Consider the following 27,841-nt stretch of genomic DNA (forward strand, 5'->3'; position numbering starts at 1 on the left):
CAATAATTACGTTACATATATATGGCCTGAATGCCCTAGGTTACCAGACTGGATAAAAAACAATTACGTGTTGCTCTCTAAAGACACATCTAAAAATATGGGAAAACAGAAAAGTTGCAAGTCATAGGATAAGAAAACATATGCCATACAAATATTAATCAAAAGAAAGCTGAATAGATAAATTACGATCAAAGTATTTTCCTTTTGAGGAATTTTAAGTTTGCTGAGGAATGGGTGAAGAACTAGAGGGGGATGTTGGTTCAAACCATTTTATTTATTTGTTTTTTAATACTGTGTTCTGACAGGAATACTACAGCAGAGACAAGTAAATTGATGACACCGGAAAGATGTGTATAAGCTCTTTGAGTAGAAAAAGGGATGAGCTTTGGCACCGCAGCGGAAGAGTTGGCCTTAGGGACAGGCACAATGCTTTAACATGCAGAGGATAAAGGCACCAGGTGTGTGTACCTTGGTAGACAGATTTCTTAGAAGATGAGACAGTTCTCTTCTGAGTATATCTATTTCCTTAAAAAATGGACCAGTGGAGTAGAGAAGGAGAGGTTATTATTGGTTGGAGCAGAGGGACGGTGTGACACAGTTTTAACAAAGGAAAAACAGACTTCCTATGAAAATATAAGAAGGTTATAGGTTGAGAATTGAGAGCAGGGTTGGGAGCTCACATAACATTTGTTGGGAGCCGTGGAAAGCAGGGCTAGTCAGTGTGGTGGTTGTAAGGTCCTTTCCAGTCAAATCCGAGTGCACTGAGGATGCAGAGTAGGGGAAGGGTTTACTCTGGGCTCAGGTGAAGTGAGATAAGACGTGTGCATAGTTTCCCTTTATGAACCTACACTTCCCAGACCAAAGGACACCCTCACCCTTCCCTCTGTCCTCTTAGAGGTAGTGGCGGTGAGATGTTGAGTGGTTGTAGGGCTGGTTCTGCTGAAAAGCACCCCTCGGCAAACCCCACCTGACCCCACAGCTGCTTGTCCACTCAAGCGAGAAGGAGGACTACTTAGCGCTTTTGGTTCTCAGGTGTGGGCTTAGCTGCCAAATTTGAGACAAAAGGCAAGAACCCACTTTTAACTTCACATCCTTGTGACATCTGTCGGCAGAGATGGCACAAAGCAGGGGCACTTAGATCCTGTCGTGTGGGACCCAGCTCTAGGGTCCGGAAGGGTAAGTCCTTCCCTCTACCTGTGCATTATATCAGCGTCCCCTTTATGTTATCAGTATTTTCCTCCTTTACCTGAGTGACTTTGAGTAGGTTTCTGTGCTTTGCAAATAAGTAATCTTTGACTAAAAGATTAGTTCCCTCATGTGTATAAATGAGGAGTGGTTTTCAAACTGCGCACTGTGGAGTCCAAGTTGTCACAGAGGCTTGAGAGCAGGATGGAAGAAGGAACAAAAAAGCACGGCTCCTGGTCCTACTAGCCCACTTCAAATCTGACCCTATTACATGCTGGGCTTTTGTTAGGGATTTTGCTTAAAAATATTGTATCAAAGGGGTGCCTCGGTGGCTTGATAGGGTTAAACATCCAGCTCTTGATTTCGGCTCATGATATCAGGGTCATGAGATTGAGCCCCACATAGGTCTCTGGGCTGGGCATGGAGTCCCCTTGGGATTCTCTCTCTCCTTCTCCCCCTGCCCCTCTTCTGATCTCTGTCTCTTTCTCTAAAAAGAAAAAAAAAAAGTATTAAAAAGATGAAAATAGAACCTACTCTTCCAACTCTTACACTGTATAAATCCATTAATATTTATCTTTTGTGATCACAACTTCATGTTACAAGACAGGGAAGGTCTGAAGTCATTTCCCAGGTTATGGGCCAAGGCATCAGTAATCCCTGAGCTTAGCTTCCTGGTTCTGACTCTCAGATCTTGTCCAGCCAGCCACTCCCTGATCTGGCCGAGGTGCAGGGGAGCGTTAGTTCTGGGAAGAGCAACAACTTCTTCACATTACAATACCAGCGCCTGTGTTTTCTTTCCCTTCTTCTCTCTCTTTAGTATTATCCAGAAATACAAACATTTTGCCGAGGGAGCCTCATTTCAGTGGGGGTCATGCCTCCAGGCCAGGGATTAGCAGCTCAGGTGATCTCATTGGTCTCTTCCAGGTCAATAATTTTACAGCTACATGAACTGGCAACTTGTTCTTGGCACAGTTAAAATGGGCATCTCACAACTCACTAGCAAGAAATGTGAGGATCCTCTGACCAGCTGAAGAAGTAAAATTAGCTGAGAAGAAAGGACTGAACTTTAACCTTGGGTCATGTGTAATGGTCACAAGTCAGTGATTCATTAATTTCTTCAAGCATAGGATTATTTTCCACAAATGGATCAAAAAATTTATTACCTCTTCAGAGGGCCTCTTGAAAACACCTGGAAAAATTGGCATGAAGAAAGAGGACTTCTAATTAACCAAGTAAAACCTAACATTAAATCCAAGCTGGAAAATTTCAAATACTTGACTCTGAAGACCAGTTTTAGGAAAAGGAGCTACTACAACTTGTGCATTTCCTTGGAAGAAAATTCCAGAGTTAATGTTACTGATGAAAATCACATATTTTTGTTATTAATTTATATTTAAGTTTACAGATCCTGTGCTTAATAACTCTTTACAGGCTCCCTCAGATGTGTGGTCTATGGCCTGAAAATCAGATCAGAATCACAAATTTCTTTTTTATTGTCTTAAAACAACATTAAATGAACTCAGTATTAAAGTAGTAAAAAGACATCATTTTAACAATTTTTTTTAATGAAAAACTATAAGATTCCTATAGAGCAAATGCTTAAAGAAAATAAACCCCAAGCAGACTTCACTTCAAGTAGAAAAGGAAGCTCTGGGGAAGCAGGGCTTTGGACTCTTGGTCAGCAGCTTTTCTAGGTGCTGTTCTTTGCGCTCCAGTGAGAGACCCTGGTGACTGTCCTCCACAATCATGTTCATTGTATCAGTAGTTTCATTTAAAAAATTACCTTATCAAAGGAGCTGGCAAATACCTTTCTTTTTTGCTTCCCATTCTATCTGAGGGACTCTTATACTTTATTTAAGATAGTTACTCTTTTTTTTTTTTCTTGCATCAACCTCACAGCTTTCTGACTTTGCCCTTCTAGGCAGAACTGGTCACTTCCTTCCTAGGGATACCAGTAAGCCTAGAATCCATTGCTGACTTAAAATTTGTCTTCTCTATGAGACTGTGAGTAGGACTGGTCGTTTCTATCTTGATATATCTTCTGTCTAGCACTGAGCCTTATATAGGGAAGGTGCTCTATAAACATCCATTGAGTCAAAGGAAATCCAAACTCATACCGGAATATAATATTCTTTTTAAGACAACTTTTATTGTTTTTTCTAATAACAATACTATTCAACCATTGTAAAAATTCAAAAAAGATACCCAAGTGTGAATGGTCTGGTTTTTTTATGCCTTACTTCTAAGGTCCTTGTAGACTCCTTTTCTTTTATCATTAGGAACTCCCTAAAGGGTATATTCTGTGTTTCAGAATAGGCCTGTTGTTGTGTATTACCATGGCTAACAGAGATAGACCTCCAATAACCAGGCCAGAACTCAGCTGCTGTCCCTGACAGCTTCATCAAAATGCTGCTTCAGGTTGGAAGCCTGTTCCCAAGCTGCGGACTCCATGATGTCTTGGTTCCAGGATGGCTGGAACTTGATTTCTCCCTCTGAGTACTGAAGATATTGCCACTGTGCCATCAGGCAGTGCAGTTGAGAGGGCAGGAACTTGCCTGATACATCCCAGGGCTGGTTGGTAAGGGTATGGCATGCATTGCATGCTTAGTGAGGAGGTACCATTGCTATATCCCTTGAAGAAGCTGCTTTGCCATTTTAGAACCTAGATTCCCTCTCTAATGGTGAATTATTTCTCTAGGGCGCTATTGTCTGCTGTTTCCAATTATGCTACTCTGAACTCTTCACTATCTCCAGACATCAATCTACCTCTCTCAGTCTGAATCTCAATAGTGCATAGAAACCAAATTACACTCCAGAAGGCTCCTTAGCCCCCCATGTAATAATGAAGAATTGTTGTTTGTTTGTTTGTTTATTTAAGAGAGAAAGACTGGGGGCGAGCAGCAGAGAGAGAGGGGCAGAGAGAGAATCTTAAGCAGGTTCCATGGCAATGTGGGGCTCGATCTCACGACCCTGAGTTGAAGTCAAGAGTTGGACACTTAACTGACTGAGCCACCCAGGTGCCCCAAGAATTGTCCTTTTATAACAGAATAAAAAAAATTTTTTTTAAAGTGAACACTCAGTGAATATATTGTTTTTCCTAATTTGTATCATTAGCATTAGCTCTATTGTTTTAAATCATAATAAATGGTTTACCTGTATAAAAGATATGGTCTGTGGTGAGCTTTGCTAATTATAAAAAACCCCTGAAGTATAGTCTGTTGGGTTAGTGAGTCCTGATAGCAGATGCACACTTTGCTCTTCGAGGAACTGGTTCAAGGTATGCTTTCACCAGTGTATTATGTCCAACTGAGTTGTACGTAACTCATTTAGAGAAAAGTGAATTTACTTTTTCTCCTGGAGAGCTTGAGTTTTATTTTGTCTGGATATATATCTGATGTTATTTTGTTGCTTTACTTGTGTAGACATAGTCTGTGTTTTTTGCAGTTGGTGTTTCATGAGTAACACCCAGTTACATGAGAATGAAACCCATCTTTAACAACAATCATGAATACTGGATATACTTGCGTGGTGGATTCAGAGAATATATTTTTTCATGGTTCATGATACCTTTTAATGAGTTGTAAGGACCGGGACTGCAAGGCCTTTTATTATTTATAATGCTATACAGTCTGAAAAATCAGATGTGATTGTTTTGTGATGCTTAGTTCTACAGAACATAGAGCACATGCTAAAGATTGCTTTATTTATTGCTTTGAATCAAACCTACAAAGAACTAAACACACTTAAAACTCATGACTCCTAAACAAAGAGATACATTAAGACCCTCAAGTGGTCATTTTATTAAACAAATACAAATCTGAAACGTTTATGGTAAAATATTAATATTGAACAAAAATGTGTGTAAACAGTAACTCTACAACTGGGAAGACATGTCAGTTTTATTAATTTTGGTGACATCTTCCCAACCATGTCTAATCTTCAGTATCTTCTTCCTCAGGCATGGCAGGAATAGTATGGCTTTGCAAAACAGGACAATAATCGGAAGGAAGACAGCTATCATAAAAGTTGGAGGTGTATACCATACGAATTGTTTTATATCTACCCATTTATTCCAGGCAAAAATCAATGCATGTATTGTGCCCAGCAGAAGGGAAACAATTCCCAGCTTGCTCTGCAAAAGAAAAGAAAAATGATCTTGGTGGTTCAATAGGAGTTTACTCCACCCTACCTCATCTGTTCTGTTGCTTGGAAAGTCCTTCATTCATCTGTAATCATTTCCCTATTATATTTCTTTCTTTTTTTTTTTTAAAGATTTTATTTATTTATTTGACAGAGAGAGACAGCCAGCGAGAGAGGGAACACAAGCAGGGGGAGTGGGAGAGGAAGAAGCAGGCTCATAGCAGAGGAGCCTGATGTGGGGCTCGATCCCACAACGCCGGGATCACACCCTGAGCCGAAGGCAGATGCTTAACCGCTGTGCCACCCAGGCGCCCCTCCCTATTATATTTCTTAACAATGCGCACTCACATCTTTCCATTCTCCTCGCAAATCCTCACCTCACCCCCTTACTTTGGGTAATGTTTTGTCCCCAGGTTATTCAAGTTGGGAAAATTCACAATCGATCTCCTTTCAATCTCAGCTAATCAATAACACTGTCTTTCTTTTCTCCACACTTTGTTCATCTGTCTTTGTTTATTTTATGGTGCTTTGTCTCTTGAGCATTTGCCTTCATTCTGCCTATCAAGAGACCTCTAAAATCAGGGACCTTTACTCATCACAGATTTCCTGCAGAATCCACACAAGGATTCGTGCGTTTTAGGTGCTCAGTAAATATTAATAGGTTGACTGATGATTAGTGCAAAAATCAATTTGATATCAGTGATCTTTATCAATTATGAAAGCAACTAAAGTAGGGGGAGCTTGGGTGGCTCAGTCATTAAGCGTCTGCCTTTGGCTCAGGGAGTGATCCCAGAGTCCTGGGATCGAGCGCCACATCGGGTTCCTCCGCTGGGAGCCTGCTTCTTCCTCTCCCACTCCCCCTGCCTGTGTTCCCTCTCTCGCTAGCTGTGTCTCTCTCCGTAAAATAAAAAATTAAATCTTAAAAAAAAAAAAAAAAAGCAACTAAAGTAACTGACTTTGATTTTGGTACATGAATACTAAGGTGAATGAGTTTGGCCTATGTTAAAAATCAAACATCCTGATAAAGTGGAAAAATACCAACAACTATTTCCACTGTTTAAACAACACATAGAGATATGAAGATGTAAAGAAAAATTTCAACTTGTATTGAGATACTTGGCACTATCCAGAAAAAGGTGCTTAAAAATAGTTGTTCACCTATGTAATTTTATGGCATTCTGACAATAGCTCTTCTAGATAAGTTCTGACTTCTATTTGCTTTACTGGAAATGGTCATTAGCCTGCCAGAATGAATCCAACTCACAATTATTCAGCAGTAAGCACTCTTAAGCCCCAATGAATACAATCAAATAGTTAAGTTTATATTTTCAAATATCAATCTACAATTCTTGGATTGTAAATGAAAAGTTTCTAGGTTATTAATTGAAAAATATATGTGATTGGGTGAAGATTAATTTTACCAAATATATACTGTCTACTTATGAGGGACAAGGTCTTGTGTACATAGTAGAATGGGCTGGGTAGTCACGAAGCAGTGCTTGAATTCCTAATTACACCTAAAAGGTGGTGCTCAGCATATGTGTGACAGGCAGAGCAAATGTAGAAAGAAAGGTATTTAATGAGGAACAGAGAACTCTAATGGCTATCAAGCTAAGCCTCCACAATCAGCAAATACTGGGCTTGGAAAATGCGTCACCATTTCCAAGCTCCATTGTAATAACTCAGAGGGAGACATGTTTTCCTGCCTAATCCGATGTTCTGATGAAGTGTCTGTAGGAGTATATGTATAGACATGTAGAAGGGATAGTGGGGAAATGTCTGACTTTGTGGGGTTTTCCAAAAAAGTCCACCCATCGAAGCTAAAGCTATGTACTTTAAAAAACCTTGGCAGTGCTTACGATTAAATTAAATTCAGTCCTTTGTGTCCTGTCAGACATGGCTCCCCCTGTGAGTTCTGGCACACTGTTCTTCCTAGCGTGTAATCTACCACTAGGGGATGAACCTCAGTAAAGCCGAGATAATTTTAAATTCCAAGAATACTGAGAAACTTCAAGTAAGTAAGCTACATAAAATATAACTTGGAAAAAGCAGTCTTTAAAATTAGATATTAGAATACCTTTGGTAGATAAAATTCCGAATTTCAAGGAGAGGTGCTTTTTTAAAGGTAGTACCAAGCTGTGTCACTTAAAAGGCATAAGTAAAATCAGGTGGCAGGCAAAAGAATATTTTTATTTGGGGGAAACAAATAAACCATGAATATTAAATTCCTAAAATATCACCTGTGTAGTGATTAGGTGGATAGAAAATTGTCTAACAAGTTTCAAGTGTTAGAAATATTTTTCTTTGAGCAATGCTTTTTATTTATGTCCAGAAAACACTTCTACTTAGAAGCGAGAGGGAAAAATGGAGAGCACGTTATTGATTGGAACACGTGTGGGACCTTTGCTATTGGAAAACCATTTGTTATTTTATACTGGGCCAAGTCAATGTACTTGATGATATTAGAAGCACAGAAAAGATTTGCCTCTCTGCGGGATCAGAGTTATTTCATATACAATTTACCTGAATATAGTGAAATTCTCTCCAGGTCAAAGAGTCACTCACAGATGGAATAGACGTGACAGCTAACAGAGCCAGGATTGCAAGTGCCATAATTCCCAGGGACACATAGATTTCCATTCTCCAAACATCATGCTCGATCCAGGCATCTTCTCTATTTTGTTGGACCTACCAGAGGGTGAAAAGGGGAAAGAAGGAAAGCAAACATTTGTTTCTGGCAGATGAATCTCCTTCGACATTCTCTCTGTCTGCGGTGGAGGGCCTGATAACGAGGAGCCTCCACAAATTCGTGGCTTTTTGCATTCTTCTATGAGAGACCACATAGGAGCGATCAACCCCTTTCCTCGATTGCAGCATTTATACAATCGGTTTTGTTAATTTCTATAATAGTTACTTGATGGTTAGGATAGTACTGTGCATGCTTGTGTGGTAAATAAGAACAATTAACATTAAAAAGTAATCTTGTGAGGTGGTAGAAGGTTGCTGTGCGGCCCTGTCCATGAACAAAATATGTGTTTAAGTTGTTAAAGTTGTAGTTTGCTCTTTTCAATGTGAAAAAAAAATTCCTCAGTGTCAAACTGTATATAACCAAGCTCCAATGAAGAGTTACAATAAAACATGGAGAAATGCAGATTACATTCCCGACACAGCATTTCAAAAGAGGTCTGGGGTACTGATCTTAAAATAAGAAAGCGTTAATTTGTTAGAGGATTCAGACTTTTTAGTTTAGTGGCCATATTGTCACCCCTACCTGTTGATAGGCCCAGTTGAGCAACCTGTATCTGTAGGATCGCCTCATCGGATACGATAAACTATAAATGGCATGCAGCATGGCAAAAAAGAAACTGAGGAGCCCCAGTTGTTTTCTTGTTAACATCCATCTATCCAACCAATGTGGAAATTTCTTATATTTGGTTCCATTATGAAGCTGTACAACGGCTGCTATCAGCCCCGGCAAATAGACCAGTGCCAAGAGGGTGATAGACACCATTGGCAAGACTTTGTTGATGACCAGGATTGGAATTTTGTAAAAATACTGTTGGTGAGACATTACAAAAGGGTGAATTATTTCCCTCAGAAGAGTGTAGAGAAAAGTCAGAGTTGAGACGACAGCAGCGATTTTAATTGGCCAGCGCCACAATGGAAAGAGTTCCTGTTTGTGCTGAAGCTCCGTGGGGCAATCAAATCCATCAAAGTGGGTGGTTTGGCGCATGTGCGAAAACACGGGTCTTTTCAGCATGCTGGTCTCTCCTGAGTCCTTATCCTGCAAAGGGAAGAAAATCAACATCGTAAACAAACAATGGGATTTCTCTTCAACGCATTACTTATTGTGCTCATGGTGCTTATCAGTAAAAAACGACATTCAGAACCTTGCTCTTGGTTACTGGTTAGCTGAAGATGTCATAGTCTATGTAGCACTGATTGAATATGGATTTAGCTATGCTGGGATTCTCCATTAATTTCTGTTATTTGTGTTTCTTTAAGGCAAAGGAATACATGCTTTTTTAAAGACAGAAGATTATCCACTAAAGCTGAGACCGCTGTGTTTCTATCTTGAAGGCATGAAAGAATGGAATAACGTAAGTGGGAAAATAAAATTGAAAAACTTAAAGAAAACCCAGTAATCTTTGGTAAAAACAATGAAACTTGTATTTGTTGAATTTATTTTATAATATTCTTATTGGTAATTGGACAACTCTCCACAAAGAGCGAATTCTTCATTAATTCAAGTACAAAGGGTCAGGAATAATACAGTCATTACAATGATAAAAATAGGTAATTTCCATCATGCTGTACTTTGATTTTGTATTTCTAAAATATCTCATTTGTGTAAGGAATGATTGACAAATACTCTATCAGAAGGTGCAAAGGTTATATACATAGTTAAATCCCATAGAGATGATCTATTTCCTAAGAAAGTTATACTTCTTTACTCAATTGCATTTCTAAGCAGCCAACAATTCAAAAAAGGTTACATTGAATATTTTGTCATTTCCCCAACTGACTACCAGAAAATTAAAAACAAAACAAAACAAAACAACAACACTTCTAAACAAGAACTTAGGATGTTTCATATTGTGCTGCTTTAATGAATTAATTTACTTTTTCACCCAATATGTTATTCCTCATTTCTTATAGCTCTCTATGTAGAACCATAACATATTAATGTTTAACGTGATGTGATTATCTTGTTCATTTCCTCATTTTATGCAGAGTAACCTTAAGTCACACAGTTCTCTATAATTTTAAGTGTTTAAACGTAGCCTCTTGCCATTTGACTTTTACTTTCAGGGATAAATCACTGTTACATCCAATGCTCTGTTTAGAAGGGAGTTGAGCATGATACAGCTTCTGTCACCTCTGCATGTTAAAACAATCTAAGTACAATCAACTGAGATCAATTTCCTGGTTAACGATGAAAAATTCTAGAACAGCAAGTAAGATGGTTAACTTGAAAAATGGAAATGATTTTATTTTATGCACACTTACTTTATAGCCTATGTACCTGTAATATCTTCTTATTCCTATTAAAATAACAAAAATAATTTTCAAAAGTAACATTGTATTAAATTATTGTATATACTATCTTTCCTATTAAAATAACTAAGATAAAATACTTTCTGTAAAAACTGCCGTTGATATTATTTAGAAAGTCAAAAAGAGTTTGGGACCAAAAATTTCCACCACTTTTTCAGTCAAATAATGTAGTAAGAAACATTTAATCTTCAGGTGGCACAAAAGTGGGACAAGTGATTCTTAGTCCAAAATGGAATTTATTTGTTTAAACGGGGAATCATCAATCAACTTGGTGATCTCTTGGTAAGCGGCCATAATGCCTATGAAAAAAATGCATGCTTACAAAACTACTGTTACATGGGCACTGATGACTCTCTTAAGAAACTTAGACCCACAGAATGTTAGAAGGAATTGGAAGGGCCTTGGAGCTAATCTGGTCCAACTCTCTCATCTTATAGATAAATCAAGACCCAGGATTTTCAGTGACTTATTCGAGGTTATTCAGCTAAATCCATGACAGTCATTAAGGTAAAATTTCTCTTATATACCACCCTGAATCTTTGCCCATTGCAGTATCAGTGACAAGAATCAGAGTGAAGATACTTGTTGACTGCGGTGAAAATCACTGTTCCAACCCTAGGAGATACAGGACAGCATTAAAATTCTGTTTCCAGATTCAATGAATTATTATTAATATATTACCAAATAATCATCTTCTTCTGGATTTCTCCTAGGCTTCATTGTCCAAAGTTCTTCTTGGTTTGTAATGTCTTGTCTGCTCTCCATTAATTCTGTAGACTAGAATAGTGCCAGCCACCTATGAAAATAAGCATCATTATCTTCTTCAAGTCTATACTATTTAAGACATTAATGTTTGCTAGGGCAATAGAAAAATTTAGTCATGTAAGGACTAGAGTGGCCTAGAAAGTACAATTAAAATAGTGACTGATTTACCATTTAACCTCACATAATCTGCCAGAGTCTCAAACCAGTGCCCTTCTGTCAATAATAACAGCTTTGCTTTATCCAGCTATTGGTTCAATGAATGACAAACATGTCTATATGGAATTCAGAGGGTCAGATGTTGCCTTTTATTTTAGGAGAAGTTAACTCCAGGTACTTATTTAGAGGAAAGCCAACTCTGCTCAAAGTTAAATAGAATTAGGAATCTTTTTTTTTTTTTTTTTTTTTTTTGAGTAACAATGTTATCAGTAGAGGTTGGAGTTAGCTGATGTAAGATTATACTTTAGGACGTTGTATTTGATAGACTTTTGGGGTTTATACTGGAATCTGAAATAATAATTAAATTATTTTATGGGGAAATGTATTTTGAGGTACAAAGAATAGACACTGTTGGTAAGGTGGACCCTGATAGTGGCATAAAAAACCAAAAGGCTGTATTTTCAGAATGCCATTTTCTCATCGGAGTAACAGGCTGGTTTTTGTTGGTAAGACATGAATTGTTAATACATTTCCAATGGAGTTGTTGAATTGTATTTGATCACTGACATGCCTATTCTCCTGGTCAACCCTGTGGAAATTGATTGTGTCAGACTTACTACCTAACAAAGGAATCTCTGCCTTAACGCCCTTCACAGATCCTCCTCAGGCTTGGTGTAGCATTTTTTTAAAGGAAGGGAACATATGATATCACAATATTATTGTTTTTATTAGTTCTAAATTTATTTAGCAGTGGTTCTCAAACTTTAACGTGTATCACGTGTAGGCCTTATTAAACCACTGATTTGCCCCCTTCCCCCTCATGGTTTCCTGATCCTCAAGTCTGGGATAGGGCCTGGTTGAAATGTGGGGAAACCCTTGATTCGGCCGCTGGGACCCCCGAGGACTGTCCCTCCGCCACAGGAGCTGTGTGGGCACCCGGCACCTGCAGGTGGCGTTGGACTGGCCATTAACAGACTGAGCCACCTGGGGCGCCCCAGGAATAGAAGTTGTATCTATTGTAACCAAACAAGAAATAATTCACTATGTTTAGATGTTTTAACTCTGAGTTGTAGGAGAGCAAAGATGTTAACATGCAAATCTACACTTATTCAATATTAACTCATTAACTATATTGTGAACAACAATATTAGGCAGTGGGATACGAAGTTAAACAAGATGGAGCCTCTGCTCTTACAGACTCAAAGTCTAGGGGAAAAGGGAAAAATTTCAACAACTAACTATGTGGTAGTGCAATGGGTTCCAAAGAAAGACAGTTTTATAGGCAGATCGTGGCATGGAAAGGGTGAGGGCTCTCTTGTAGACCTGGTCCTGGGGCCTCAAGCAAGTTGGCAGTGTTTGCTGATTGAGGGCCACTTTGTACAAAATCTGGGTGAAAAGGCAAAGTGGCCTTGGAGAAGTATCCACCCATTCATCTGCATGGTAGGGAGACCATACTGGAGAGCAAGGCCAAGGAAAAGCCCAGGGCAGTGAGGGAGCCTGTTGGCTCTGTGGTCCACAGTCAAATTTGTGCCAGAAGCCAAGAAAATAAAATATCCATCAAATAAAATATGTTGGTTTCCATCAGACATTAACCAAATATATAATTTAAATTCTGCAGAAAAATCTTTTCATGAAAAAAAAAAAAAAAAAAGGAAACAACATAGTGTTCAGATGTTAGGAACTCCAGAGTTGACCCAAAGTTCTCCAACTTTCATCCCCTTTAAAAAGCAAAACATATTTCTGATGTGGCTGTTCCGTTTTGCTGTACCAGAATGGCTGACCTGATGTTCCTGCTAAATATTGACACAGCCCAACTGACTCATGTTTTTGTCAAAGAGTTTAGAATATGAAGAAACTCAATGACTGGAGCACAATATGGATTGCAAATTATTTCCAAACCTTCTATACTTTCGAGTGTATACTTGCTTCCCCACATTTCACTATGTAAAGGTAAGATGTTTTTCTTCACTGGGCTGTTTTTTTAAGCATTGCTTAATATCCATGTTAAATAAATCTAAGTAAATGTCAGGATGTCGTGGGAAATTTTTTTTTAATGAAAATTTAGAAGTGTTTGTAAATTTTATGTCACCCCTTCCATGGGTTTGACCCACGACATATATGAAGCCTTCTTTGGTCGACTATTCGGTGAGAACTTGAACCCCAAACCAGATCCTGGAAGAGGAGTACTAATGTTCCCAGAACTTAAAATGAAAACTTCCTGTTACTAGGAAACCTGAAGGCAAGTCACACGATTTTAAGCACTCTGTACCAATCATTCATCAATGCTATGCAAACTCGCGGCGATTTTGCCAAGTTGGAAAACTTGCCATCAGAATCCAACCGAAGGACAAACTTAATAACCCATCATATCCCCGAGCCCCTAGCGAAAAGACTTCCTTGTGAGTCCCTGGCTCCCAGCCCCTGGACCGGCCACAACGGACCAGTGTGCTCGGCGGAGAGCTGGGCTGCAGGGCGGCGCGTCCAGGAGCCGCGCATAAGAGGCGAATTGAGCTGCTCTCGCCCGGAAAGCCGCCGCCCCAGGGCTGGGAAGGCTTGCAAGCCGCTACACCCCTCCCGAGGCTGAGAGCCCGCGCCCGCCCTCGCAGGGACACACGGAAGCGGGCAGCAAGCAGCGAGCCGGGACGATTCAAGGGACTCACCCGCTCCTCGGCGCGACCAGACGGTAAGTTGCGGCGCAGCTGCTGCGGGGACGTGCCAACCCCACGCGGTGTCCGAGCCCCGGAGCGTGGAGCCTGCTCTCCCGTGCAGACCCCGCCTCTTTGTAAATGGCCCGTCCAGCGCCACCTGCAGGTACCGGGCGCCCGCGCGGCTCCTGCCGCGGAGGGACAGTCCTCGGAGGTCCCGGCGGCCCAACCAAGGGTTTCCCCACATTGCTACCGGGCCGCTCCCGGTTTTCTTTCAAATGGCCGCCTTCCGCCGGAGGCAGGCTTCTCCCACTTGGTTAATCTCCCGAGGAACGAACATTCGTGCAATTCTTTGGAGCAGTGGTTCTCAGACTTTAACTTGTATCACCTGTAGGCCTTATTAAAACGCTGATTTGCCCCCTTCCCCTCATGGTTTCCTGATCCTCAAGTCTGGGATAGGGCCTGAGTTTCTGCGTTTCTAGCAAGTTCCCTGGTGATGCTGGAGCATTCTCGGATCACACTTGCAGATGGACTGCTTTAGAGCTTAGCCAGCCCGTTTTAAACTTCGCAGCAACTCTGTGAAGTGACTAAATCCAGTGTGAATCTCTGAGAGTGACTTGCCCCCTAAGTTGTACAAATCTTGTACCCTAAACTGCACGAGGCCTGTCCCCTGGCTGAAGAGGCCTTTAAACCCCACGTCCACTCCTCTTCCTTGCCTCTGATATATTAAAGCCAACTTCCCATACCCTAACCCAATCAGGCATTCAATTCTAAAGTAAAGCTACCGTCGCTATTTAAAAGTTTCAGGGGTGTTTTTAAAATATAAGAGGTATGGAAAAAGAATGTGTGCGGGGGTGGGGTGGGGGGTTCCTCCTCTGAGTTGGAACCGGCCTCAGGGTAGAGTGTCTGAGACCTGAATTGCAAAAGGATCTTGCAACAGCCTCAGAACTAATCTGATTAGAAAAACAAAGGAAAATAAATGCTCAACCGCTCAACCGCAATTTCTGTGATTGTTCTTTAATCAAAGCTCAGGCAACGAAGGACTGTACATGTTTTATATGTATTTTTTTTTTAGTCATTGCCTTTGCACAGGGTACTATTAAAGCCCTTTGAAGATTAAATTACCATGGCCTGACTCCTTGTGGTAGAAACAGAATCTTACACTTTTTATTTCTAGTGAAACTAGAAAATAATCACTTAAAGAAGTTTTAGGGAGGCTGCTTCTCCCGCTCACTCTCCCTCTGTGCTTTTCCTCTCTCTCTCTCTCCCTCTCAAATAAATAAAGTCTTCAAAAAGTTTTAGAAAAAAAATCTCTCTGCATTTATAGCATAAACCACAAAGAATTTAGAGAGATTGTTAAATGAGTCTGAGCATTGTTGAATTTTAAAATGATCTTGGGTCTTAAAGGATCAAACAAAGCAATGTGCTTTCATTTTTTAAGCTTTGGTAGAACAGGTCATTCTCTTTTTCATAATCTATTTTGCACATGAAGAGTGCAAGGAAGTTATTATTATGTTAAATAAGTTGACTAATTATAGCAAACTCCAATTAAGACTGCTTTCCTTCTCCTAATGAAAACATTTAAAAACAAGGCCCAAATGTTTTTGTTTTATAATTAAACTAACAATTTTATTTCTGCATTTCTTCTGAAAGTTTTTGTTCAATATTTTAGTGTGGTGAATATAGTATGTTTCGAAGTAAAAGACTGAAAATATGAGGTTGTTTACAAATTAGTTTGTAGATATTATAAAGGCAAACACAATATTGGATTAAAAACTGTGTATTAAAGAACTTTTATTAAGTTGTCAGGAGTTAGTATTACAGAAGAAATTTCTGCAATTTTTGCATGCAGATGGCCAAAATGACCTGTGATTTGGTATGACCAGATTTTTTTCTTTTTTCATTTTCCTTTCTTCTTCTTTTTTTTAGAAACACAAAGCCAAAGCATCTAAAAATGTTCTGAGTCAGCTTCTATATAGCACATCCTTTTCAAAACCAGTATGATTTGTGGAAAACAGTGTTAGGCCATTGTACATTTTGAAAAGCAGCACATGCTGGTTTTGGCATGACTCATAAGAACTAGAGGATTTTAGAAGAGGAATAAAGCTGTGAGCTACAACCGAATTTGGATCATTCAGAATATTTTGTAACAAACTTAAAGTATAGTGAGAGAGCATATTAACGAAACAGTTCTTCAGTGTTATTTGGGATCAAATGCCGAACGTGTCACAGGGAAAATATAATAATTTATATTATTTTATTATATTTATATATTATTTATATTATATGTCATGAACGTGTCACAGGGAAAATATAATAATTTAGACTCTATGAGTACTTCTCCCTGACCAATAAGCAACCTAAACTTAGAACCTGATGGAACTGCCATTTAAGAAGAATAGAGTATGATGGTGTAAAAGATAAAATAAAAATGATCATACCATTAAAAATAATCACAATGAGCAATACACAGCAAATTGTAAGTTGGTGACAGGAACTTTAGTTTATCTCTTTGGGAAATCAAACTAACTCCTGAGGGCACAGTGATTCAAATTAGGATCAACATAATTCCAAGGCTACTTCTTACCGTGGAAGGATAGTCAGGGTTATTTTAGGATGAGGAAAAAAATTATATCCAAAGTTCATGAACTATTTTGTCAAAATGATCGTGTTAGTGCAGACACGATAAAGCTGACCTGGCCTAATTTTCTGATTCTTCTTGCCTCATCTGACAAATCCTCTTCACTCACTCAGGATCTCCTGGTAATGATCGAAGTACTGTATGTGGTCAGTTTGTCCTCCAGTCTGTAAGTTAAAGTAGCTGGAGGTAGAGAGAAGGCCTAACCTTGGGGCTGGAGGCTTACAAATTCTTCCATGTGTTTCCCCCCAACACATTTACTGCTCATTCACCAGCACTGTTAACAGCCAACATATGTTCTAGATATGTTCTAAGAATAGGTGGTTTATTTTGATACTCACAGACCCATCTCTGCCCAAATACTGCTTTATGATGCTCAAAATTCCATGATAAAATGTACTCTGTTGTCTTCATCTCTGTTGTAATTCATCAAAGGGCTAAAATCCCTGGAAATTGTACCATGTTAAACCTTACCAGTTATTTACATCCTACTATGAATAAATACTTCAGTACTTTTTTGAAAACATGTTCTAGCATGGGGGGGCGATATACCAGGATATTGAAGACTTACACTGGGAAAGTTGTAAAGGGATTGTATCTTAGAAGAAAAAGCAGCCCTGGGACCAAGAGGATAGATTTCACCACTTTCATCATAGTACTTAAACAAGGCAATTCCTTCTTTTATCATAGGTGCATATCAAACATTTCATGATAGTGAAATAAATCTCTTGTTTAAACCACTCTATCTTGGTCCTCTTTGTTATAGTAGCTAAGGCCATACCCTAGCTTGTTTGATATATTACAGGACTTTTTAGAGTCTGTCTGTATTGAAGATTTTTATATGTGTTTCTGTTATCCTCATTAAATTGGGAGCTTTAAGAGGCAGAGACCTTGCCTTTAAAAAAATTAATTAACTTTTTATTTTTTAAGTAGGTTCCATGCTGAGCATGGAGCCCAACATGGGGCTTGAACTCACAACCCTGAGCTGAGATCAAGAGTCAGATGCTTAACTGACAGAGCCACCCAGGCGCCCCTGAGGTCTTGCCATTTTTAATCCTTATATCTCTTGTAATTTAGAGATTAGATGGAATAGATTCATTGTAAATGTTTGTGGAATGTGATTTTAGCCCTTGGTCTAAAGAGTTGTATAGGGCACATAAATATGGAGTCCATGAATGTCTAGACGTCATTCAGACCCAAACTGTGGGCACATATCCACTGTTATTTATTTCACACAGAACACACTCTTCCCACCTTTCTTAGTCTGTATCCTTCTTGTTTTCAGCTACAGGAACATGTGGGTCCAGAGTTGCCATTGTCACAGGAATTACAGACCTTATGTGTCTTGGGTTGTAGGAGATGGGGGAATGAAGAGTGTTGGGTAGGGAGAGCTGGTTCAATACAGAGTTCAAGAAGGCTGATGGGGAGAGTTGGGTCTAAAATTTCTGGTAATGGACTCTGCCTAATAAAGTTCTTGGCATAAAGAACCATGCCTACCAATTCCTGGATTTGAGCTTCCAGAAGAGAGGATACTATCAGTTATGAAATGCCTACTCTTTCCCAGGACTGGTTTTGGTTCTCTCACTATCCCCACTATATTGTTCTTATCCTCTCTTTATAGGTGAACTGAAGCTTAGAAAGTTTAAGTAACACGATCAAAGTTGTACAATTTTTAGAGATCAAGCTGGGGCCTCAACCAAAATATACCCTGTGCCGGTTCCTTTCCATTGAACTATACTGCCTCTATAACCACATAGAAGCAGCCAAAATTTCCTCAGGCTGCATCAGGTTGGGGGGATTCAGGAGAGCTTAACAGTTAACAGGAACCATCCAATAATCCATTCCGTTTTCCTGAGGTATCAGTTAGAGCACTGGCTAAGCTACTCTAACACAGAGGACCAAATATGGTGTTTAAAGAAGTAGTTTCACTGTCAGGTAATAGTCCTGCAGTGAGTATTCCAAGTTGGTGAGGTCGTTCTGCTCCACGAGGTCGTTCAGGCATACCGACTCCTTCCACCTGGTTGCCCTGCTGTCTCCTAGGGCACTGCTCTTGGCATCATGATTGGAGGGTGGCATAGGCATATCCATGATCGAGTTGCCGGAAAGGGAAAGAGTACAAGTCTGAAGCAATTGTTTGCTACTTGGAATTGAGGCGGAAGTTGCCCAATCACTTCCTCTCACATTCTATTGAAGATAATTTACACATATGGCCAGGTAGGCAGTAAGATGCAGTCTCTGGCTGGGTGGCTGGATGGTAAGGTGTATTAGCATGGAAAAGGGTAGCAATTTTGGTGAACAACCAGATGTCTCCACCACATTCTTGCCTCCATTCTTGCCTCCAACTCTGATCTTTATGTTTATACCAAGCTTGGGAACTTTGATTTCTTCCTTCATTGGGCTTACTGTCTTCCTCATTCTGAAGCCTGTCTGAAGGTTCAGGGTAAACTTGTTACTCCCAGCTCAATCTTACACTGGAGGCTGTTAGTACCAAAGTGAGCTCTTGTGTATCTTGACCACTAGCATCCTCGTGTAGAGGTTCTCTCACATGGTCTTCCTGCTGGCTCCCCAGGTATGGCTGGACATGGCCAATACTCAGTGGGAATGCCACTTGGTTCCACCGTGGGACTCCCTACTACCCTAGAATTGAGTTTTCTTTTTAATTAAAAAAAAAGCCGGGTATCATAACTGAAAACCAATACTAGGGGTACCAAGAAGGCAAATCTATATGACGTATGTTCTTTATATTTCCAGGAGTGGAGTATTTATGCACAGTGTTTCAGAACCGCTTCTTAGCAGCTTTTCCAGTTTCTCACAGCACCTTGGGTTTCTAAAGTCTTCCTAAGGACCTGAGGCATATTTTTTCTTGGGACAGAAAATACCTAAGCCCTAATAAATATGAATTTATTAATATATACTCATTAAATGCAGGATAGGGCCTTGTGCTGAATCCTGTAAGATAAAGTCCAATTTAAACAGTCACTTAAAAGATTTTTGTAAAGGGGGTACCTGGCTGGCTCAGTCAGTAGAGCATCTGACTCTTGATTTCAGGGTTGTGAGTTCAAGCCCCACATTGGGTGTAGAGATAACTTAAAAAAATTCTTGCAAAGAAATTGCAGTTTGAAGATTAATATCCATAATGAAAACATAAGCCAAGAAAAAGAAGGTGAAAGAGCTGGCATGTTTTGTTGCTGTCTTTAATTTTTATTTTTTCTAGCTTCATTGAGTTATAATTGATCTCTAACATATGCAGTTACATGCAGTGTACAATGTAATGATTTGATAGCACGAACTCACTTTGTTAAGAATTCTTTTTTTTTTTTTTGTGGTAAGAACTTTTAAGAGCTACTCTCTTAGCAACTGTCAAATATACAATACAATATGGTTAAGTATAGTCACCATGCTGTACATTACATCCCCAGGACTTTATTCATCTTAGAACTGGAAGTTTGTATTTTTAATGACTTTCATCCATTCCACACCTCCCCACCCCTGCCCTGATTCCTGGCAACCACCAGTCTATTCTCTGTTTCTATGACTTCAGTTTTTTCAGATTTCCCATGTAAGGGAGATCTTGCTCTGTATTTGTTTTTCTCTCTCTTACTTGTTTCACTTGGCATAATGCCCTCAAGTTTCATATATGTTGCCATAAATGGCAGAATTTTCTTCTTTTTTATGGCTGAATAATATTCCAGTGTGTGTATATGTGTGTATACAAGTCTATATATCAAATACATAATATATAATATAATCATGTAATTAACACTATATATATATTGTGTGTGTGTATCCTATATGTGATATATGTCACATTTTCTTTATTCATCCTTCAATGGGCCCTTAGGTTGTTTCCCTGTCTTGACTATTATAAATAATACTGCAGTGAACATGGGGTGCAGATATCTCTTCAAGACTTTATTTCCTTCAGATACACACCCAGAGGTGGAATTGCCGGATCATATGGTAGCTCTATTTTGAATTTGTTTAGGAATTCACCATATTGTTTTCTATAGAGGCTGCACCGGTGAGCATTCCCACCAATAGTGTATAAGAGTTCCCCTTTCTCCACTTCCTCGAGCTAACATTTTTTCTTACTCAAAGTTAAATCTCTTTGTCAGTTTCATTACAAAGAAATTTTAGGAAGCCTTCCAGAAGACTATTTGAAATGTGAATGTATGTCTAGCATAGATAATGACAAATCTCACCTAATTATATTGAGGTATTAGCCTCTGATTATGTATATGTGCTTATATGTATATATTGATAGGGTGTGTGATCAAAAACTGGAGAGACCTTTGTTGTAGGGAAAGGAGAACATGGAATGGTTCAGTAGGAGAACCAGGAGACAAAGAGACTTCTTCTGTACTCTCGTTACCTTGTACTCAGCTTTCTCTGCTAGACTGTAACCTGTTGGGAGGCAGGGACCATTTCTTTTCATTTGACATCTCAGGCTCAGTAAAGAACATAGTACAAAGTGAAGAGCTGATAAACTGCTTTTCCTTGGGGAGAGTTTAAGGAGCAGGTGGTCAACAACTATGGAAAAAGAACAAGGTTAAATAAGGTAAGAAATAAATGTTGGATTCAACATTTGAGATGACTTCATTGTATGAAAACAATTGAGGGAGGAAGCCAGACTGAGTGTATCAAGGTAGAAATGGGGAACAGACTCTAATGGATTAGGTAAGAAAGGAAGGAGAGTTGGGGCAGCAGCCAGGGAACAGGAGAGAGATTAGAATCCTCTTATAGGCTGAGAAGAAGAGAACTGTGTAAAGAGAGAGATTGAAGAGCTATGAAAAAAGGAGACTAATTGATGGAGTTAGGTGCTGGAGAAAAATGAACAGAGAGGAAAAGCAGAACATGGCGGAAAGATTATCTTTGAGCAGAAGAGGGGCCCCGTTTTCTCAGGGATTAGGAGAAAGAAGAGAACTGTGAGATGCGCACAGCCTTGTGGGGAGGGGTGAAGGACGGTGAGCGAGCTTAGGTCTGATGGCAGTCAGGACCTGCTGAAGGGAATGCAAGGTAAGGACTCTGAAACTGTAAACATTGATGAGTTATTTTCTGTCTTCAGAGTGTCTAACATTTGTTTGGCTAAAATGGGATGATAAGGTATATGAATACCTGAGTTCACTGGGAAAAAAATGCAAAGTCGCTTAGAACCAAGTACTGGGTAATAAAATAAAGACAGGGGTGCCTAAAACTCAAAGAAGTGATAAAGCAATGATATGGCATTCAGTTGGTTAGGGAAGGTACCGTGGAAAAGTGGATCTTTTGAACTTGGCCTCTGAAGACTCAGAGATTTTTCGCCGGGGAAAAGAAAGGGAAAGGTCTTGTTTTCTCTTTCAAACCAGAAGTGGCATATATGGATTAAAGTTTTCTTTGGTCTAGCAGCATGTTTATGTCCAGGAATTAGCTTTATAAACTTAGTAGATTTCCTCCCCTAGAGCACTGCTCGTTTGGGTTAACCTGAGAATTTCTCAACAGCCTATTGCTTGTGATTCCTTAGCACTTGTTCAAGATTTCTCCTTCCTCACTGAGCTTGTGAAGGTGTTAGCTTTCTTCCTATCTCTAGCCCTTAGCAGAGAGCATGACTCACAGTAGCCGCCGCTCAAAAAACCCAAAAAGAACAAAAAATTGAGTTGAATTCTCCCACTCAGCCTTTGCTGTCAGCCTGTCCTTAGTCATGCTTTTGCATTACAGTTAGCTTCCCCCCAAAGCCTCCTTTCTGTCCACACACCTCTATTATAGCTCATTTCTGATCACATTCCAGTCCATCATGTAACATGCCTCTCTCTCCTACTGATTGGCAGCGACAGAATCCTTAAGGACCCACCAGGAGCTTCATGGGGCGAGTGTTCACTTGGGATCATCCAATACGAAACACAAAAATAGGTTTGAACAATAGAGCCGACTTTATGCACTGTTTCTGTCTGAGAAGGCATAGGGTTCTTCTTCCAATCAAGGAAACTATTCATCTTCTCAGTGTGGAAGGGGGCCTCTGGAAAGCTGAGACCTAACAGCTTCTGCGGAGTTGATTGGGTGGCGGGCTGCTGTGCTACGTGGCCACACGGTGGCTCCAGAGCCCTTTGTAGTAAACATGAACACATGTATTCCAGGGTCAGGGCCGAAGCTGCTTTCTGCTACATGGTTTCACCAGACTTTTTCAAACTCACTGTAAAGAGAGAAGGATGGCATTTTTTGGTGATTGTGTTCGTATTATGATAGCTGAGCACATTCTGAGGTCTAAGTAATTTCCTTGAGGCTGAGAGTAAGCATCAAATTCCATATGCTCAGACATCTATCATCTATGTTTGCTTATGAGTATCTATGCGTGTATTGTTACATCATATCCTTTACTATCTATATCTACATCTGTATCTAATGTTTACTGAATTAAATGGTACTAAATGTTTACCATTGCAAGCATTTCCATAAATTATTATTTTTTTAGGGAGGTATAATTGATGTATAAAATTATACCACTTCCAGGTCTACAACATGTTTTGATAGTCGTCTGTATTGCAAAATGATCACTGCAGTAAGTCTGGTTGACATCTGTCACTGTTTATAGTGACAAAAAAATGTTTTTTCTTGTGATGAGAATTTCTAAGATCTATTCTTTTAGCAACTTTCAAGTAGGCAATGGAGTATTTTTACCTATAGTAACCACACCATACATGACATGCCTATGGCTTACGTGTTTTATAATTGGAAATTTGTACCTTTTTACCCCCTTCACCCAATCTCCACCCTCTCCCCCACCACTGGCAACCACCAATCTCTTCTCTGTATCTATGAGCTCAGATTTTTTTTTAAGATGACACATGTAAGTGAGATCATATAGTATTTGTTTTTCTCCGTCTGATTTACATCACTTAGCGTCATGCCTCAAGATCTATCCATGTTGTTGTGAATGGCAAGATTTCATTCCTTTTTTTTTTTTAGAAAAAAAAAAAAAACAAGCTCTAGACAGTTTTACTAAAGAAAAATTTTTGCATGATTTACTTTTCACCAGTCTGTTCTAGTGTGCTTCTAATGGTATCAGAATCATCTGGATCCATGATAGCCAGGGTACATATTCCGTAGTATTTCCCACATGCTGTGTCCAATTCAATATCATTGCCACTGTGGTGATGGACACTGGTTTTGGCCAACGTGGTGTAGTGGTGCAGATTTCCTCAAGGCTGGGCTGTTGTTGGTGAGGATGACCAGTTTCGCTTGTCATGTCTAATCATTTTCAGAGTCTGCTTGTATCCCAGTGAGTACCTTCCACTTTTCATAATGAGTTGGAGCCTAGAGTTGATCAACTCCAGTGACTTCTTCATTTTTTTGTGGCCACCATCTTCCTGCCTTAGATGCGGGACAGCCCCAGCCAACAGCAGCTGCCAAGATGGCCAGAGTGAGAAAGGAAAGAGCTCCCACCAAGATGTCAATCCTTTATATTATTGAATAATATTTCATTGTGCACTCATACACACACACACACACACACACTCCACACTTTTTTTATCCAGTCATCCTTCAAATGACACTTAGGTTGTTTCCACGTCTTGACTATTGTACATAATGCTGCAATAAATATGGGGGTGCATATGTTTTTTTGAGTGAGTGTTTTTGTTTTCTTCAGACGCATATCCGGAAGTGGAATTGCTGGATCACACGGTACTTCTATCTGTAATTTTTTGAGGGACTGCCATATTGTTTGTCATAGTGGCTGCACCAATTTACATTCCCACCAGCAGTGCACACGCGTTCCCTTTGCTTCACACTCTCCCCCACACTTGTCATTTCTTGTCTTTTTGATAATAGCCATTCCAGCAGCTATGAGGTGATATAAGTTATCTTATTTAATCTGTACAAACCCCTTGAAAATAGGTACTTTTTTCCTTTTACAAATCAGGTAATTGAGGCTTAGAGAAGATAAATAACCTGCTCAAGCACACGAAGCCTTTTAATTCTTTACAACCACATGTGATGCTTCTGATAGTTCCTTGAACTTTCACAACGTCTTAGTGATATATATGCATAGAGAAATAGGAGCAGTTTATAGTCAATTGATTAAATAGGGAAGAAAGTCTTGGTGACCAAAGTGTTTGTCTCTGGTTCCCGACCTGTTGAATTTTAGTTTCTTTTAGTGTGGGGATTTTTTTTTTTTTAAGATTTTATTTATTTCTTTGACAGAGAGAGACAGCCAGTGAGAGAGAGAACACAAGCGGGGGGAGTGGGAGAGGAAGAAGGACCCTGGGATCATGCCCTGAGCTGAAGGCAGATGCTTAATGACTGAGCCACCCAGGCGCCCCTAGTGTGGGGATTTTGTCCTTGGTCAAAGTAGACACATTGCACCCACACTTATGCTACAGCAGAAGGATGGCTATTGGCATAGGCTACTGTAGGATGGAAGAAATCACTCCATTCCTGGAGAGCATTAAGAGCCCCTTTTAAGCCTCAGGCATTACTGAAGGGATTTGCTTAAGAATCATGAACAGCAGCCATAAGCTGAGACATTGTGAGATCACCCATGTGATCCTTTTATTCTGGTCACCATGGCCAAGGACTTCATACCAGGTGTTTAATGATCACTTTATTGTATCTACTGGAATGTAATGATCAGACGTAGAGTGAAGGAAAAACTGTCTAACTCAGGTTCGTGGCCTATAACATGAGAAAATAATTTACCCTATTTCATAAGGTAGTTGTCAGGGTTAAATGAGGAAATGAATGTAAACTGTATGGCACATAGAAAGGGTGCCATGAGTGTTGCCATTATTCTTGGAGAATAATGGGTGGCAGCTTTGAATCAAGGCAGGGAATTGGCAGAAGGAGGAAGGAAAGGGCTGTGCAAAGGAAGGCAGGCAGGCAGGCCAGATACATGAGGGAATGAAGGGTGGAGAACGGGGGCCCTTGGTTGCATCTGCAGGCTGCAAAAGCTGTTAGTTCCTCAGTCCTGAAAACAACCAGCCCCAAAGTCATAGACTTTCTGGCAGAAGACTTAGAGATCATCAAATTTAACCAGGATGCATAAGAGAAAAATGAATTCTGGGACTTCTTCAACGTCAGCTAGCTGCAGCTCTTGGCCTAGGATCCAGAACTCCTGACTTTGGTTCTGGTGTTGTTTTACCACTGCTCACATGGTTTTATGTTAATCTGGATATTTGCAAACATGAGACTGAGATAGATTTTGTCCGTATGACATGGGCTCACCTCAGAGCCTTGAGTTGCTGAAATAATGCCATCTGGAGCTGCGGGAGGGCAAGGTGTTATATCTTTAAATCAAAAGGACAACTCACGCGGAGACTTAGTTCTCCTTGGCGTAGTCTCCTCAAGTTCATGGTGCATTCAATACATCTCTTCCTACAAAGGCTACGTGTAATGTGATTTTTCCTTGTTAGGAGAGAATGATGATTTCTTTTGTGTGTGACCTCTTCAAGATGCTCTCTATTATCTTTACTTATGATATAACCTTATAGAGACTTATTTCTCAGTAAGATCCCGAATATGAATAGCAGTAACTTGATTTTATGGGTTAATATATTTTCCATAGAGTTATGCTTTCTGAGTCTTCCTTAGAGGAAAAAAAAATCTTACTTACATAGATATATTAGCATCTATCTTCTGTATACATGGCTACTAGATGAAAGGAAGTGGGGAGTAGTTCTTTGAATGGTTTCTCAAGGTTTAGAGGCTGTTAAAATGGAAGGACCATTTCCTCTAAAATTACATTGAAATTTTATTTGTGGGCCCAGACATAGAGTCACTGTACCATTTTATTGGTTCATTTTTATACGTTGTTAATGAGATTTTTCATTTCACCATTCAAATAAGTATCTTTTAGAAAAGATTATTCCTTCCCTCCCACTCTCAGATACACACATCAGTATGGGTGAAGAAAAAAATTGGAACTGTGATAACGCTAAGTTAAAACATTATGTTTATTGTGGCTTCTGATGACAAACGTACTGTTTATTGAATGAAATGTGGAAATTATAGAACAGAAAGAAGAAAGTAAGGATGAATGGTAATTTCATCAAGCAAGTGGAGTTATGCTTCTGTTGAGAATTTGGTGTATGCCTTTCTAGAGAAAGATAGATATCGTTACATGCGAATAGGATTACAGTAGGTACTGCTGCTCTTTAGTTGTATAATCATTACTCGGTTTCCTGGAATCTCAGAGCAAAATCTTATTAAAAGGAGGCGCGGTCTAAAGGGAAACAGTGGTGAGCATAGAAAAACAGAAACAGTAATTTCTTTCTGATGAAGAGCTCTGGACTTGTGACTGTTTCTGTGGGTTCCAGGGATTTTGCTGACGTGGGGTTCTGAGATTCAAAAGTGTCTGAATGATTGAAACCAAGAGACAGGGTGTAAAAAAGGGAGAGGAAGGAAAATACTAGCTTTCTTGATAAGTCAAAGATGGTGTTTAAATGGACTGGCGTGTGTTGGTTCAGTTCCCGTGGTCTAACCTATCGAAATCGCTGTTTGTGTCAGCGGTGCCGTTGCAAACCCCCGTATGTTGACAGTTTTTGCCTCTTCAAAAAGTGCTACAATAAACATCCTTGTATTAATGTTCTTATTCACTGGCACTTTATTTCTATGTGATTGATATCCATGCAGGGGATTTCTGGGTCTGAGGCCATATGAATTTTAAATTTAGTTGATATTGGCAGATTGTTTCTTAAAAACACCCTTGATGACTCACATTTCTGCTCGGAGTGCCTTCTCCTGGCAGCGCCGCCACCGTAGGCGTCACTAAAGAACATTGCTCTTCTGATACGTGTATGCAGCTCGTAACGTGGCTACTTTCACTTGTTTTTCTCTAACTACCTGCAAGTTCCAGCGTATCTTCATCGATTACTTGTTATTTCTTCACCGATTTTGGCAGAGCAGCTTTCGCCTATATAGCAATTTGTTTTTATAAAGTCAAATAAATCTACCTTCTTAAAAAAAAACTTATTTTTCTTATTTTTTCCTCAAATGTTTAATCCCTTATTGTATATTTAAGCCTTTAATGTAGCTTAAATTTATTTTTATATATTGTTTAGATAGGGGTATGATTTTATTTTCTTTCAGATGCCTGGTCATTTGTGCCAAGCTCTTCTCTCCTAGAGAAATTAAGTATCTTTTTCATAATTAAGTTACCGTATATAGTGGGATCTATTTGGGTTTAGTGTTATTGTGTTTTACCAACTGTTTATCCTTTACCACACCAATGACAAATTGAATTGAATACAATGGCTTAATAGAGACAGATTTTTGCCTAACTTTG

General features: G+C 39.5%; 1 protein-coding gene and 1 pseudogene across 1 annotated transcript; both read right to left on the minus strand.

Annotated features, from left to right (window-relative positions):
* Positions 1 to 4,952: 4,952 nt before the first annotated feature.
* STEAP1 (STEAP family member 1) lies at positions 4,953 to 14,077 on the minus strand. Its single transcript, XM_040643735.1, has 5 exons — positions 13,965 to 14,077; positions 11,065 to 11,179; positions 8,597 to 9,109; positions 7,849 to 8,013; positions 4,953 to 5,317 (listed from the first exon to the last, which is right to left on the minus strand). Exons 2-5 carry the CDS (start codon positions 11,146 to 11,148, stop codon positions 5,060 to 5,062), a joined length of 1,020 nt encoding a protein of 339 aa, XP_040499669.1. The 5' UTR covers positions 11,149 to 11,179; positions 13,965 to 14,077; the 3' UTR covers positions 4,953 to 5,059.
* Positions 14,078 to 23,520: 9,443 nt separating this feature from the next.
* LOC103658789 lies at positions 23,521 to 27,335 on the minus strand (annotated as a pseudogene).
* Between the last annotated feature and the right edge of the window lie 506 nt (positions 27,336 to 27,841).

Source organism: Ursus maritimus, unplaced genomic scaffold (genome assembly GCF_017311325.1).
Source record: "Ursus maritimus isolate PB19 unplaced genomic scaffold, ASM1731132v1 scaffold_3, whole genome shotgun sequence".
Lineage (NCBI taxonomy): Eukaryota > Metazoa > Chordata > Mammalia > Carnivora > Ursidae > Ursus > Ursus maritimus.